At 58.2% G+C, this 13,607-nt stretch overlaps 1 protein-coding gene across 1 annotated transcript; it reads left to right on the top strand.

The window, feature by feature from the left end:
* The first annotated feature begins 3,460 nt into the window (after positions 1-3,460).
* BARX1 (BARX homeobox 1) lies at positions 3,461-6,722 on the top strand. The gene is made up of 4 exons (XM_037494083.2): positions 3,461-3,886; positions 5,434-5,725; positions 5,815-5,899; positions 6,270-6,722. Exons 1-4 carry the CDS (start codon positions 3,661-3,663, stop codon positions 6,432-6,434), a joined length of 768 nt encoding a protein of 255 aa, XP_037349980.1. The 5' UTR covers positions 3,461-3,660; the 3' UTR covers positions 6,435-6,722.
* The last annotated feature ends 6,885 nt before the right edge of the window (positions 6,723-13,607 follow it).

Here is a 13,607-nt window from a genome sequence, read left to right as displayed (position 1 = left end):
AGGCGAACTGGCCTGTGCAGAATCAACTCCCCCATCAAGCCGGCTCCCGCACTTCGTTTTGCCGAGTCAGGTACAAACTCGCCGCAACCTGGGGAAGAGACGGAGGACACCACTGGGGCCGCTGGACGAGGAGCTGGGACCAGGACTCTCCTGGCAACGCAGAGGCCCCCAGTCCCAGGCAGCTGTCCAGCCCATCCCCGGACTCAGTTTCCCCTTCTGTACAGTGGTTCGCGGACCCCTTCGCCAGCAGCTCCGGAAACCCGCGCGGGAGGCGCGGGATGGGAGGGTTTGGCACTCGAGGAGGGAGTCTGGAAGGCATGCACCTGGACTAAGGGCGTCTGGCTAGGGAGGGAAGTGACCCTCTAACGGCACCACTGTCGTCTGAGTGGCTGTGGAGTCAGGGGGGCAGCGCTGCGAGCCCGGCTGCGGGGAGCACACCCCATGCGCATTCGGGAGGCGCCGGGACCCTCCCGATCCCCGAAGCCCCAAGCCGCCCAGCCGCCGGGACGGGGTAGCTGGCCTCGGGTGCTGAGGTCACCTTTTCCACTGCGCTCGCCGTGAGCCGGCAGTCTCCGGGATTCTCGTGGCGGCTGCGGCGGCATCGGAGTCCGCAAGTCCGAGTCGGGCCGTGGCGTCGGGCCTGGCGGCTGCGCCGCGGACATGGAGGCTGCGGGGCCCGCCCCGCCGGGAAGCGCGCCTGCTTCTCAGCCCTGGGCGGGGCGGGAGAAGGGGAATGCTTGTTTTCCGCGGGCCTCAGTGTTCCCCATCAGGTAGAGGGACCCCTACCCCCAACCCACACCTTCTGCGAACCCTTCGCCGGCCGCCAGCGCTGCAATGCCGGTGCAGACAAGGCCCCGCTGTTCGTGCGCCTTTTTTTTCGTCTAAAAGGGGTTTATCTGCCATCCTGCTTTGGAATCGCGCGCCGTGGAAACGGAGTTTGAGGGTCGGGGAATCAGACTCCTACCTGCAGAGACGGAATTCCTAGGAGGCGCCAAGCCAGGGGCGGGATCTCCTTCTTTCCCTCTAGTCAAGACATCGTAAGCTTTGACTTGAGCCGCAGGGCATTCCCCAGAGAGTCCCGGGGCTTCGTTCTCCGCATCCGCCAGGGCTGCGGACCTTGCCGGGGGCACCGGGCAATAGCTCTAGCAGTTGTCCAAGGAGTGCCTCCGCACCTGTGAAATGGTGTGGGAACTGGCTCCCCCAAATCTAGAGAAGGAGGCTCATCCTGAAAGTGCCTCCTATCGTAGAACCTGACCCAGGAACTGCTGCAAGAGATTCAGGGGGAGGCAAAATTTGCTTGGTGGGGGTTATTAGTGTGGCCCCAGTCATCTGTTCTGGGACCTGAAACCTTCAGGCTTGCATGGGGCAGAGATGGTCAAAGCTGAGTGGCTTTTGTTAAGAAACTCAACTTGGATGTGAAAGGATGGGGTGGCTATGCCCTTGGCAAGGTGTGAGAGCAAGAGTGATAAGAAGGCAGGTGGCTCCCCTGGGGTGTAGGAGGCAAAAGGACTGGATACTAACAAATACACCAGAAGGTCAACCCTGTTCTCTGTGGTCCCTGGCCCAGTGCCTTCTGATAGGTCTCAGTTTCCCCATCTGAGAGAGAGAGTAGGTGATGGGGCTGCTTGACTCCCACGCACCTGTCTAGGGAGGTGCTTTCTATATGCCTATGTGGGGAGGGATCCCAGCTGGGCTGCTCAGGACTCCAGGGAATGCTGGCTTTTCTCTAATGGCTGCTGGACCCCTACCATCTCCCTTCTCTGGATGGGAGAGAGGTCCCTCAGTGTGTGATACTATCACTCTTGGTGGCACCACACCATCCTTTTCTGAAGTCATGTGACTCCCAAGTCTAAATACACACATGGAGTCTGAAGCACCTGGAGGCCACCGTTTTCGGTTCTAATGATGGCTCTGAGGTTTAGAAGGGGGCAGCCTGGTGAAGTGACTCAACTCTGGGGGTGGAGGGACAGGATACTGGGCTCTTAGGGTCCTGTTCTTGCCAGAGCCTCTGGTTAGACATTTCTCTTTGCCCCAAGGACAGGGTGCCTCCACAAACCCTACTTCACGTAGGTAGCCACTGAGATTCCAGACAGAACTCCTATAGAAAGCAGAACTAGCCCAGAACCCCAGCTGAGTGACTTCTGAGGGACAGGAAGGGAAGGACATTCACTCTCCCCTAGCCTCCCTGAGACATCCATACAGTTCCACCGATGCCCTACCCTCACTGCCCCTAAGAATGAACTGTGTGCCTCTCTCCAACAAACCTTGCGGAGCTGGTGGGTGCAGGACCTCTGCTCAATCCCCATAGCTTCCCTAAAGCGAAGCGTCAGCATCTTCTCCAGATAGGTCAGCAGACTGAGGACCAGAAAGGGCTTGCCTATATAGCTTGCTTGAGAATGACAGGGCCAAAACGATAAATGAGCAGAGACTTGAGCTTTGGGATTGTTCACCCAAATGCTTGCTACTTATTTCTGCAATGATGATGAGAAGGAGCTAGGGAAGACGCAGCCCATTTCCTCAATCAGAGAAGAGCCAGGTCCTACACCAGATTGGATTCCCAGACTCACTGCACACTCTGTGGTCCAGCACTAGGTTTTGCCCAATACTCACTTTTCTCTGATGTTCCACAGCTGAGAAAAGGCGAAGCTGAAGACTTTCTGTCTCTGGCAACTATTTATTCCTCTAACTAGGGGCCCACGATCCACCCTACAGTATCAGGGATTGCCAAGGAAGATGTATCCACTTATCACTTGGTAATATAAGCAAAACGCTCTTGCAGGAGAGCATTTTCCTACCGGGACTCCCCGGGAAAAAGGAGGCTGTGCCTAGTAAACTGAGGTGAGGGAATGCACAGGTGCGACAGCTCTTCTGCGAGTTACATCCCTGCCCAGTTGGCCGCCTCGGCGCCCAGGTCAGAGGCTGTGCAAAGTCACCCTTTCCTAGGCGAGCCGCGAGGCCTCAGCCTCTGCTCCCACCTCCATCCCCACCTCTCCGAGACTCCCTAACCCCAGCCCAGGCTGCTCGCCATCCTAGCTGCCCCGCTCCCCGCCGTGCCCGCCTGTGCCTATGTGCCCTCCGGCACGTCCAGGCCCGGTGCCTCCGCGCCCTTGTCCCGCTACCTCAGCGCACGTCCCTGGCACCCTCTCATCACTGTCCCGCGCCTTGGGTGGCCCTCGCTGTCCGGATCTAGCCCTTTCACCTTCCTCGATCCCTCCTCTCCCAACTCTGGGGTTTGGTCTCGGAGTTCTCCGGCTCTCTTTCCTGGGCGTGCGCTCCGCTGGGTCTCCCTCGGTCTAGGTCGCTCGGCCCCTCGCGCGCAGCCCTCCCACCTCCCTGGTTCCCCGTCCCTCCCTCGGGCTCGGCCCAGGGGGTGGGGGGCGGCGCGGGGCGGGCGGGGCGGCCGGGCGGGGCGGGGCGGGGCGGTGACGCGGGGTGGCCGGGCATGAGGCGCGGCGGCGCGGGGCGGGGGCGCAGTCCCGGGACCGACCGGCCGAGCCCCGCGCGCCCCGCCCGCGCCCTGCGCCTCCACCCGGCCGGCCGGCGGGGAGGGGGCATGAGCCGGCGCCCGTGCGCTGCCGGGAGCTGCGGGCCGGCCTAGAGCCCCGCGCGGGCCGAGCGCCGCCACCGCGCCCCAGCAATCGCCGCCGCGCCCGAGCCGCGATGCAGCGGCCGGGGGAGCCCGGCGCCGGGCGCTTCGGGCCGCCCGAGGGCTGCGCAGACCACCGGCCGCACCGCTACCGCAGCTTCATGATCGAGGAGATCCTCACCGAGCCGCCGGGGCCCAAGGGCGCCGCGCCCGCCGCTGCTGCGGCCGCCGCGGCGGGCGAGCTGCTCAAGTTCGGCGTGCAGGCGCTGCTGGCGGCGCGGCCCTTCCATAGCCACCTGGGTACGTGCGGGGCAGCTGCCGGGCTCGGCGGGAGGGAGCGAGCCGCGCCGTCTCGAGGACGCAGCGCAACTAGCAGCGCACAGGCCCCGAGGCCATTCCCTCGGCGCGCTCTCGGGCCGAGAAGCCGAGGGTGCAGGCGCAGGACAGTGCAGAAGCCAGGCCTCGTGCCCGCGGGCCTTCACTACCGCCCTGAAGTCTCCAGCCCGGGAGGACGGTCGCGGGCGCACGACTAGATTACTAATGCCAGACCTCGGGTGAAAGCGGGCTCAGGCCGCGGGCGCTTGGGCCTTCTCGGCTCTGGGCTGACCGTGAGAGTCTGGCCAAGGCGGGGGAACTGAACTCTGAGGAAGAGGCCAGTGTCACCGAGTGCTGGGCTGGGGGCTGACGCTGGTCCTAGCCAGCCTGGAGCCTCCCGGAGCCCAAGGTCTCAGACAGGAGACCACTGGCTCTGCCACAGCACAGACATCTCCCCTGGCCACCCCACCTCCCCTTGTCTGGGGAGGAGAGAGTGGCTGTGGCCACTGCCCGATGGTCCTTCCTCTTCCAGGCCTGCTGGGCCCCGGTGGAGCTTAAGCGTCCTGCTCAGGGCCTGCTTGTTTTCTCCTTTCCTTGGCAGGGCCTGCCTTGTCAGTGCCCTCTTCACCATCCTCCCTCTTGCCTTCCCTTGTGTCACCCCTTGGTGGTCCACTCTCTGTGGGGTGGGTCTGCTTTCCCTCTCCATGTTCCCCTAAGGGTCCCTTCTCCTCTTTACTAACCCCCACTCCCTGCACATTTACCTCCACCTTGCCTGGCGCCTTTTAAATATAAGTAGGGCTAGCACCCATTCAGCAGTAGATGCTTGTCCCTGGCCCCCACCCCCAGCCTCTTTCCTGTACCAGCTGAACCTCCAGCCAGTGCCCCACCTTCCCCGGGACAGCAGGGCCAGTTTGTTCGTTTTGAGTCAGACTCAGATGCAGCCTCTCCATGAGCCTTTTGCCTTCAGCTGTTAGTAATTCGTTTGAAGCGGGCAAAATAAAAATAATTTTAGAACTAATGAAAATGGAAATATCTTCATGGGGAAGGATCTAAACGGAGAAAGCAGGAAGGACAGTTTTCCATTTTTCTGGGTGCTGTGGAAGTTCCAGGAAGTGGCCAGCCCCACCCTTGCTGACCACCAGGCTGCGTGGCTATGCCACGCACAGACGAGCAGACATGCTCAATCCACTGATGTGTTTCCCCTCATGCATCCTGCCCATTTGTTTGGGGCAAGCTCTCATCTTCCTAACTCGGGGCCATTTCTTCTTGTTTTCCCTTTTCTGTGAAAGACACACTCCTCCATGCGTCTGAGAACTGCAAACTTGTTCACTGAATATCCCAGAACCTCAGGGGCAGCTGGGGCCTGGGGAATGCCAGGGGCAGCCTGGGATTTCCCCCTTGCCTACCCCATCCCCCCATGCTGGCTTTGAAGAGGCTCACTCTAGGCAGCTGGCAAAATTTTGCTGAAGATTTTGTGTCCGGTGCTACTGGCCAGGCGTGAGTTCACCTGGCTCCCCACTTTCTCCCCTCAGCTGTGTTGAAGGCCGAGCAGGCAGCGGTGTTTAAGTTCCCGCTGGCGCCGCTCGGCTGCTCTGGGCTGGGCTCGGCGCTGCTGGCGGCGGGGCCTGGGCTTCCCGGTGCCCCTGGCGCACCGCACCTGCCACTGGAGCTGCAGCTTCGAGGGAAGCTGGAGGCAACCAGCACCGGGGAGCCGGGCACCAAAGCCAAGAAGGGGCGTCGGAGCCGCACCGTGTTCACCGAACTGCAGCTGATGGGTCTAGAGAAACGCTTTGAGAAGCAAAAGTACCTCTCCACGCCTGACAGGTAGCAAGGGACCAGGCTGAGTCCAGAGGGTGGCAGGAGTGTGTGCTGTTTGTGGTTTTTTTTGCTGAAGGTGTACCTGCTTTTTTCAGAATAGATCTCGCGGAGTCTCTGGGACTGAGCCAGTTGCAGGTGAAGACCTGGTATCAGAATCGGAGGATGAAGTGGAAGAAAATAGTGAGTGTCCCTGTACCATCTGCCGCTCCCTTGCCGAGCCCTTGTGCCCTTTAAGAATTGCTCTTTTCTCCACTTGGAAACTTTTGGCCAACTCTCCTGACTCCCTTGGTGCTGGGCGTCACAGGGTCCCTTTCAGTTCTCTCTGTCCCTCTGGATACCCCAGCCCAGTCCACATTCCTTTATTCTCCACTGCACCTTTCAGTCCAGGCTCCAACCTGTAGATCAAGCAGAGTTTGAAAAGAAAACCACCACCATTTCCCCGGGGCTACCCGTGGCCTTGGTTGGCCTCTTTGGGCACTTCACTCCTTTTCCTGGGCTCAGGGCAGATGGCACCTCAGCTCACCAAGGTGCTCACGGTCCTGCTCTGCAGGTGCTGCAGGGTGGTGGCCTGGAGTCTCCCACCAAGCCCAAGGGACGGCCCAAGAAGAACTCCATTCCTACCAGCGAGCAGCTGACCGAGCAGGAGCGTGCCAAGGAGGCAGAGAAGCCGGCAGAGGCGCCTGGAGTCGCCAGCGACAGGAACCGAGAGGACTGAGCCTGGCAGACAGTGTGGGCTTGGGGACCCCAGCGAGGCCCGAGTTCCCCTCTGGCCGTGGGAAGCCGCGAGCGAGCGGCCACACCGTTTGTTTTCTAAACTTTTCTTACTACTTTGAATGCGGACAGTTAGGGGCGGAACAAAGAAGGACACAGAGATTCTGAAGCCAAACCCCGTGCGTTCCGCCGTCCTAGCCTGGGAGACTCGAGTCCAGCGCTGTGGAGGGTCCTCTGGAGCTCCGCTGCTCTGGGCGCTCCCGCGCACTCACACCCTGCTCCTCTCCGCACTCCCGAGCCTCGGGGCCCGAAGTCGCCCTGCACGCGCCCACTTCTGTGTGTCGGACCGTGAGGCCCGGCCTCAGCCACAAGGGCCCTGGCCCCGAGTTGGCGAGGTGGCGCCAGGACACCGGGGCAGCTCGGCCCTGAGGCTGGGTCTCCGATGTCGCCGGGGCCCCTACCCCTCTCTTGCGAAGACGGTGATTTTTTTTTTTTTCCAATAAAATATTTTATGACACAGAGGGACTTGGTGAGAGGGTTTCTGAATCCACAAAGCGGGGGGTTGGTGGTGCTAAGGGTAGGCAGTGGGGGTGGGGGTGTAGTAGAGGGAAGAGGGACACTCAGCGGCATCTGAAACATCCTTTTCTGAGCCAAGCTGTGACCTACTACTGGGGTGGGAAGGCAGGGAGGGGGTTACTGCAGAATCCTAGGAATCACTTCCACTCTGAGCTTGAGGAGCCAGTCTGAATGCTGACCAAGCCACTCAGGTTACTCTGCAGTGGACGTGTCCTGCGGCTGAGAGCCGCCTTCAGTTGTTGGTTTGGTTCCCTGGGACTTGAAGGACTGGCTGTGAGGTCTTTGAGATGGCTCGGGCCATCCCTTCCAGTGACAGACATGAAGCTAGGACTGGAGGTTTGTACTAGACATTGGCTACCAGCGGCAGTGCCTGACTATCGATCGATTCCTGAGTCAGGGTAGTGAGAACACCTCCCCCAAGCAGATAGGGCAGCCCTGGCCAGGTGGTGCATGATCAGAAGGCTTCGCTTGTGTTCTGTCCAGCTTGGCTGAGCTTGGGAGCAAGTCTGTGTGTTCCTGTTCTTGCACTTTGTACAGGGAACACAGCCAAGGATATGGGATAGAGAAGCTACTTTTCTCGTTAAAGCTCAGAAAGACATCACCTTGGCCCTTCTGAGTTCCACACAGGGCCAGGATTCCAAACCCCATCCTTCCATATGCACATACTAGGGAAAGAGTAAGGAACCTCCTTTTCAGATGCAGGCATTACACTTAAGAATGTGAAAATGATGCCTTAGAGCCTCCACCTGTGGCCTTTTCAAATCATAACTTGATTGCTCCTTCCCGAAAGCTGTGCTTGATTTCCGGTTCCCTGGCATCTCATGCCTCAGTTTAAGGTCAGGAGAAGCAAGAAAGAAGGTGCTTTCTGAGGCAATCCTAACACACCCCAGCTCTAACAAGTCTCTGGGAAACCAGCTCCTGCTGGAGGCTCTGATTTCTGCCTTGCAAACAGCTCCCTAACTACTTGCCCACCAGTGTCCTTTGAGGAGCTTGTGAAAACCTGCCAGACTCTGGACTCACAGACAAGTGGATCATCAGTGTACGCTTGTGCTCCCTAACCCCTCCAGGCCTTGGAGTTACCTCCATAGGCTCAGTCTAGGTCCTCCCATAACCTTCCTGCTCCAAATTCAGGCTGGCCACTATGTTCCATGCTCTCCATTTCAAGAGGAGGAAAATGACGGTGGTCCCAGAAGTTCTGCCTGGGTTGGGCTTGGGCGACTGGGATTCCAGCCACAGCCTTTGTTAAGTCTGTGGGATTGTAGAAGAAAGGAGGGAAGAAAAAGGAGAGAAGGCCATCTAACCCATACCCCTGGCAGTCCATTCTGGGGCCTCAGATTTTACCGAATCTGGGGAATGCGATCTTAGGCAGATCACCCTATGTTCTATGGCTTCTCCCCTGGCAGCTCCTCACTCAACTGGACAAGGGACCAAGAAGGACCAGGGCTCAGGGGGAGGATGGGTGTGGGAGGGGGAGGTTTGTCCTGCGAATCCCGTGTCAGCACGCGCAGGAACCCCAATATTCCAGCGAGTACAGCTTCTTCCAGGCACAGATGGGGAACCTCACTTGCGGACTGCTGTCACGAGGTCATCAGTAGGTCAGTGGGGGATCTGGGCCCCAAAGGAAGGGGTCCAGATTCCAGGGGGACGGCGGGGGTGGGAGGGGTTTTGTCATTTCCTGCCCGCTGGGCTCCTTGGCTGCACAGGGGACCGGGTGACTGCAACAGATCTAGACCCCGAGATCCGAGAGTCGGAACAGCGGAGGGCTTCAGAGTACCAGCCACCAGCCGCACAGGGCAGCTCGGGGTTTCCTTGTTTGGGGGAGTCCCGTGAGACCTGACAGAAGCTCCTGTCCGGCTCCCGGGAGAAGTCAAAGCGCCAAGGCAGACGATTTGCCGTGGACTCCCGAAGCTTCGCGCGGATCGCAGCCCGCAGAGCCGGGGCCCTAGGCAAAGGGCCATGCACGAAGGTGATGCGGCGCACCCGCTGCGCGCGCCGGGGCCGGAGCGCTGGGTGCGCGGCCTACGTGCCGCCGGGTCCCGTCCACCCCCGGCGGAGACCGCCTCTCCGCCCGCAGCAGCCGCGCGCCTTACGCCAGGCCCCGGGCTTCGGGCTTCTGGAGGGACAGTCCCCTGCGCCCCTCCCCCACCTCCGCGGCACAAATCTCCTCGCGGCCTCAAGGACGGTCCTGGGAAACAAAACGCAGAGACCGCGCGCTAACCAGGTCGCGGCTGCAACTAGGGCGCGCGGGGGCCCGCGGCCAGGGGGAGGGAGCAGGCGCCTGCGTCTCGCGAGAGGCGGCCCCGGGGCGGTGGGCTGGGGTGGGGGTAGGAGATTGGGTGTGCGGGGGAGGGGGCAGGGGCTGCGGGAGGGCCCCAATGTCAGCCCGGACCCTGCGCACTGGAAGGGCCCGCGGTGATGCAAGGGCTGAGCGGGGACGAGGCATTAACCTGGCTGCAGCGCCGCGGGTTAGCGCGAAGTTTGCGTTTAACGCGCTTTTGTCTGGAGAGAGGGGGGAGCCGGGGGGAGGCGGCAGCTGGGCTGTAAGGGCGACTTTGGGGGAGGACTGGCTGAAGGACCCGGCCGGGATTGCATCTGGATTCTGAGACCCGGATCCTGAGCAAGCCGTCGGTGGAGGCGGGAACCTAGCTCCAGGGGCGCGCAGCTCTGGCCCCGCGCACCGCGCGTTTTCGGAGAGGATCGTGGTCCCTGAGGGCCTGAGGCCGGTCTTGGAGCCTCAGATTAGCGGCCGGTTGGGCATGGGGCCGGCATCGCCAGGATGACAGGCGAGACCCAGAGCGGGGCTATCCCCTACCTTCCAACTTTGCAAATAATAATAATAATAACGGTTACTCTGGTTTGCTTCTTTTCTCTGTTCTGAATTTCCCTGGAAGGTCACCGGTGGGAAGTCATACGCTGAAGAAAACAAACTCGAAAACAGGGCAACATGGGGGCGCTGGGCGTCATGGAGGGGGGCTGGTGTGATTCGAGCGAGACCGGCGGCTCTCAACCTGGAGTGAGCGCCACTGCAAGGCAACTGTTCTGAACTCCAGGGTTAGAGGAGAAATCAGGCACCTCCTCCGTTTTCCTTCACCCCTTTTCCTGATTTTGTTTTACACTAAAGGGGACCTCTTGCTTTAGAAGTGACTGATCCCACCATAAGTTCTTGCATCCAGAGAGGGGACCAGCCGATCCCTGGAGCCTCTGCACTCAAGATCTCCGCAGACCCGAGTTCCCAGGGACAGAGTCAGGCCAAGGAGGATTCCAGAAGGCAACGTTGGCGGCCAGGCCTCTAGCTGGGCTTTGGCTTTCTGAGTTGAAGGAGGTTTCTGGAACACCATCTCCTCAGCCCCCCACCTTGAGGAGCTGAGGGAGCAGGGACTCCCCTTTTGGTGGGTGGGGCAGAAAGGTGAGGCTGGGAGAGGGCCAGTGCACAGAATCAGCCTGGTTCTGGGTCTCTCCAAAGGTGTGGTTTTGGGAGGCTGGTGGTCCTTCTGTTTGCAGTAAACTGGTGGTGGTCCCTCCCTGTCTGTGTAGGGGGGTATCATTTGTGTGATATCACAAGTTTCCTCTGTCCTAGTTCTGTATTACTTCATCTCATCCATCAACTTTAAGACAACAGTTTCTGAAATCTGAGTTCAAATGAACTGTCGGGGGTTCCCAGGCACTGTGGACCCTGTGTCTGTAGGATGTGACTGCCCCAGGGTGTGACCTCACTGGGCAGCTATGGTCCCTCACTTCTCAGGCACTGCCTTCCTAGGAGAAAACTATGAAGCATGTGGGGAGGAGGGGACTTCTGAGAAGCCCTCCTGGAAGAGAGCAGAGCCCAGGGAACTGGATTCAGATTCAGTTACTCACCAGGCAGAGGCAAATGGGACAAGCTGTGGGGCCAATTCAGAGGTGGTTCTTGATTTTCCTGAGAATTTCATTTTTATGTAAATATAGTGATGATGCATGATTAAAAAAAAAAAACGGATGTTTTAGTAGGTCCCAAAGAGATCTTTGAGTAAATATACAATAAAAATTTCTGGTGGCATAAAAGCATTGAGTCATGGTTTCATTGGAAATGTTTTATATTTTCTTTCTTAGTATACTTCAGGAATCTAATATCAGAGGCATCATGGATCCCAGATCTCTGATACTAATCAAACACATACTTAGCAACTTCATTTGTGACAAGCAGTTATTGAGCATAGTAGGTAGTTCTAACCCTGAGACACAGCCCTCATTCCATTATGACAGACCCATAATGTAGGTGCTCCTTCCCCCTCTTTGAAGATAAAGCTCAGAGATGTTTAGCAACTTGCCCAGGGACACACAGCTATTAGTAGGAGAATTCAGATCTGACTTTTGCTCTGTGGGTCTTCACTGTCTCTTGCCCAGAAATCTTTAGGTTCAGCTTGGGGTGTCCCAGATGACTTAGGGTACCCAACAGTCTCTAGCTGCATAAAATGAGTCTCATCTATTTGTTCACAAAGTATTTATTAAAAAGCCTGTGGTGTGCCAGCCATGTGATCTGTATGAGGCACACAGCCTCTGACCTCATGAGTTCACACAGGAGATGAGGGGACCTAGGAGATATCCTAGAAGCCCCAGTTAAATGCACACGATGACTTTAGCCTTGTAGAAAATAAAGCAGGCAGTAGATAATGATTGGGATAGGGGCTTTAGCCAGGGTGGCCAAGGAGAGTCTCTCTCAGGAGCTGACACTTCAAATGAGGCCTGTGTCACAAGAGAGAGTGCATGCCAACATCAGGCATAGCAAGTGCAGAGGCCAGGAGGCACCTGTAAGGTTGACCTTAAATGGGCAGGAAGGTCAAAGCGGCCTGGACAAGAGTAGTGGGGTGGGGGGAGGCTGCTAAGGGACTGCCTGGAAGGCCTGGTAGAGAAGACATCCTCCACTCCTGGCTTCTGAAGCCCAGCGGCAGGAGAGCCCAGGGCAGACCCTTTCCGCCAGCCAGCACTGCCCCCCTCCTTGCGGGCTTGCGGCAGCCAGAGCCTGGGGCAGCTCCGCCTTCACTAGGCAATTTGCTTTTTTTCTTTTTCATAAGGATGCAATTTTCTGCGTGCTTTAAGGACATTAGAAGGGCGTTTGACTGACACGCCATGCGAAACACATTAGCTAGGCTCGAGGCACACGGGATTCGGGTGCCGCCCTGAGAAGGGGCAGGTACAGGAGGGAGCAGGCCCTGGGGACCAGCAGGGGTGGGGGCAGAGAGAAAACTGGGAAGAGGAGAGGAGAAAAGAGAGCAAAAGAGAGGTAGCAGATGCAAAAAGGGACATACAACTGTAAAGGCTGAGAGAGAGAGAGAGAGAGAGCACGCGAGAGCAGGAGAGCGCAGAGAGACAGAGAGGCATGAAAGAGGGGGGGGGGGGACAGTAAGCACGCGCATGGGAGTGAGCATGTGCCCCAGGAATGAAGTCAGATATATTAAAAGGGAAGGAAAGGAGGGCTGGAGGGAGGAGACTGAGGGTTCTCTCCTAGACCACAAATGTGGCCACTGGGTAAGGTAGGGAAATGTAGAGCCATTGGAACTCAAGTGCTGTTTCAGTTTCCTGCGGCAGACCAAGCTCCCTCCTTCCTCAGGATCCTGGCTATGTTGTCCCTAGTCCTGCAGTTTCCTTCCGTGCACCCTCTGCAGCCAGCCTTCCTCTTCTGCCAGAACTAGTCTCTCCTGGTATTTCCAGGGCCTTCTGTTCTAACTGTCCTGCCTTGCTGGCCAAGTCTTACCAGTTAGGATGCCCAACATCTGCTGCAGTCTGCTGTCTAGGACTCAGCCATGTAGTGCTGACACAGCTGGGGTCCTAAGCCACTCCGCAGGAGAGCAACACGGAACACTGGATTTGCAGGCAGACAGGCCTGAATTCAGACTGGCTGATTCTTGCTGGGTTGGTGCCACTGCAGAAGCTCTCCAAGCCTAGAGGATGTCTGCTGGTTTCTTTCCTTCCCAGGTTTCTGTGGTTCCTCCTTTCTGTCTGAACAGGGGTGTGCAGGCTGGAGTTGGGCCAAGGTGAGGGGGGAACTGGAGACAGTTCCCTCCAGAAGGGGAAGCTACAATATGTGGGCCTTGGAGCCCACAGGACCCTCCCCAAGCTTGTCTGCATCACCACTGCCACCATCTATGCTGGTGTCATCTGGGTTGATCCTTTCTCCACTAATCCTAGCAGATCATGAAACCTCTGAGATAGAGGTAACCAAGTCTATTTCTCAGATAAGGAAACTGCAGTGCTCACACAGCAGAGGTGGCAGTGAAGTCAGGTTGCAGCTTCCAGTGCTAGCTCACACCCCCACCTGCAAGCAGATTCCCACAGTGGGTAGCAGGCAACAGTGGAGGTAGCCAGTCAGTGTCAGGGGCACAGGCTCCAAGCCAGGCTGCCTAGGCTTCAGGTTCTGACTTCACAGCTCCTTATCTGTATGACCTTGGACAAGTCATCTGATGCCCCAGTTCCCTTCCCTTTAAAATAAGGCCCAGTAATAAAATCTCATATCATCTCTGAGGCACCTGGCCACTGAGTGAGTGGATTTCTTCAAGGATATGACTTGTCCCAGCCCCTGGGCCACAACTCTGTTTCCTGTCTTCATGGCATTTACCATTGTGGGCAA

Source organism: Talpa occidentalis, unplaced genomic scaffold (genome assembly GCF_014898055.3).
Source record: "Talpa occidentalis isolate TD23 unplaced genomic scaffold, MPIMG_talOcc4v2.1 talOcc4.7, whole genome shotgun sequence".
Lineage (NCBI taxonomy): Eukaryota > Metazoa > Chordata > Mammalia > Eulipotyphla > Talpidae > Talpa > Talpa occidentalis.
Note: the sequence above shows the minus strand (reverse complement) of the source record. Positions and strands in the feature narration are given on the sequence as shown.

Bases quoted from the DNA above. Each gene is read 5' to 3' on its own strand.
- BARX1 (XM_037494083.2), top strand. From the start codon at position 3,661: ATGCAGCGGCCGGGGGAGCCCGGCGCCGGGCGCTTCGGGCCGCCCGAG. The intron at 3,887-5,433 runs GTACGTGCGGGG...TTCTCCCCTCAG, and splicing joins GCCCTTCCATAGCCACCTGG to CTGTGTTGAAGGCCGAGCAG. The intron at 5,900-6,269 runs GTGAGTGTCCCT...CCTGCTCTGCAG, and splicing joins GGATGAAGTGGAAGAAAATA to GTGCTGCAGGGTGGTGGCCT.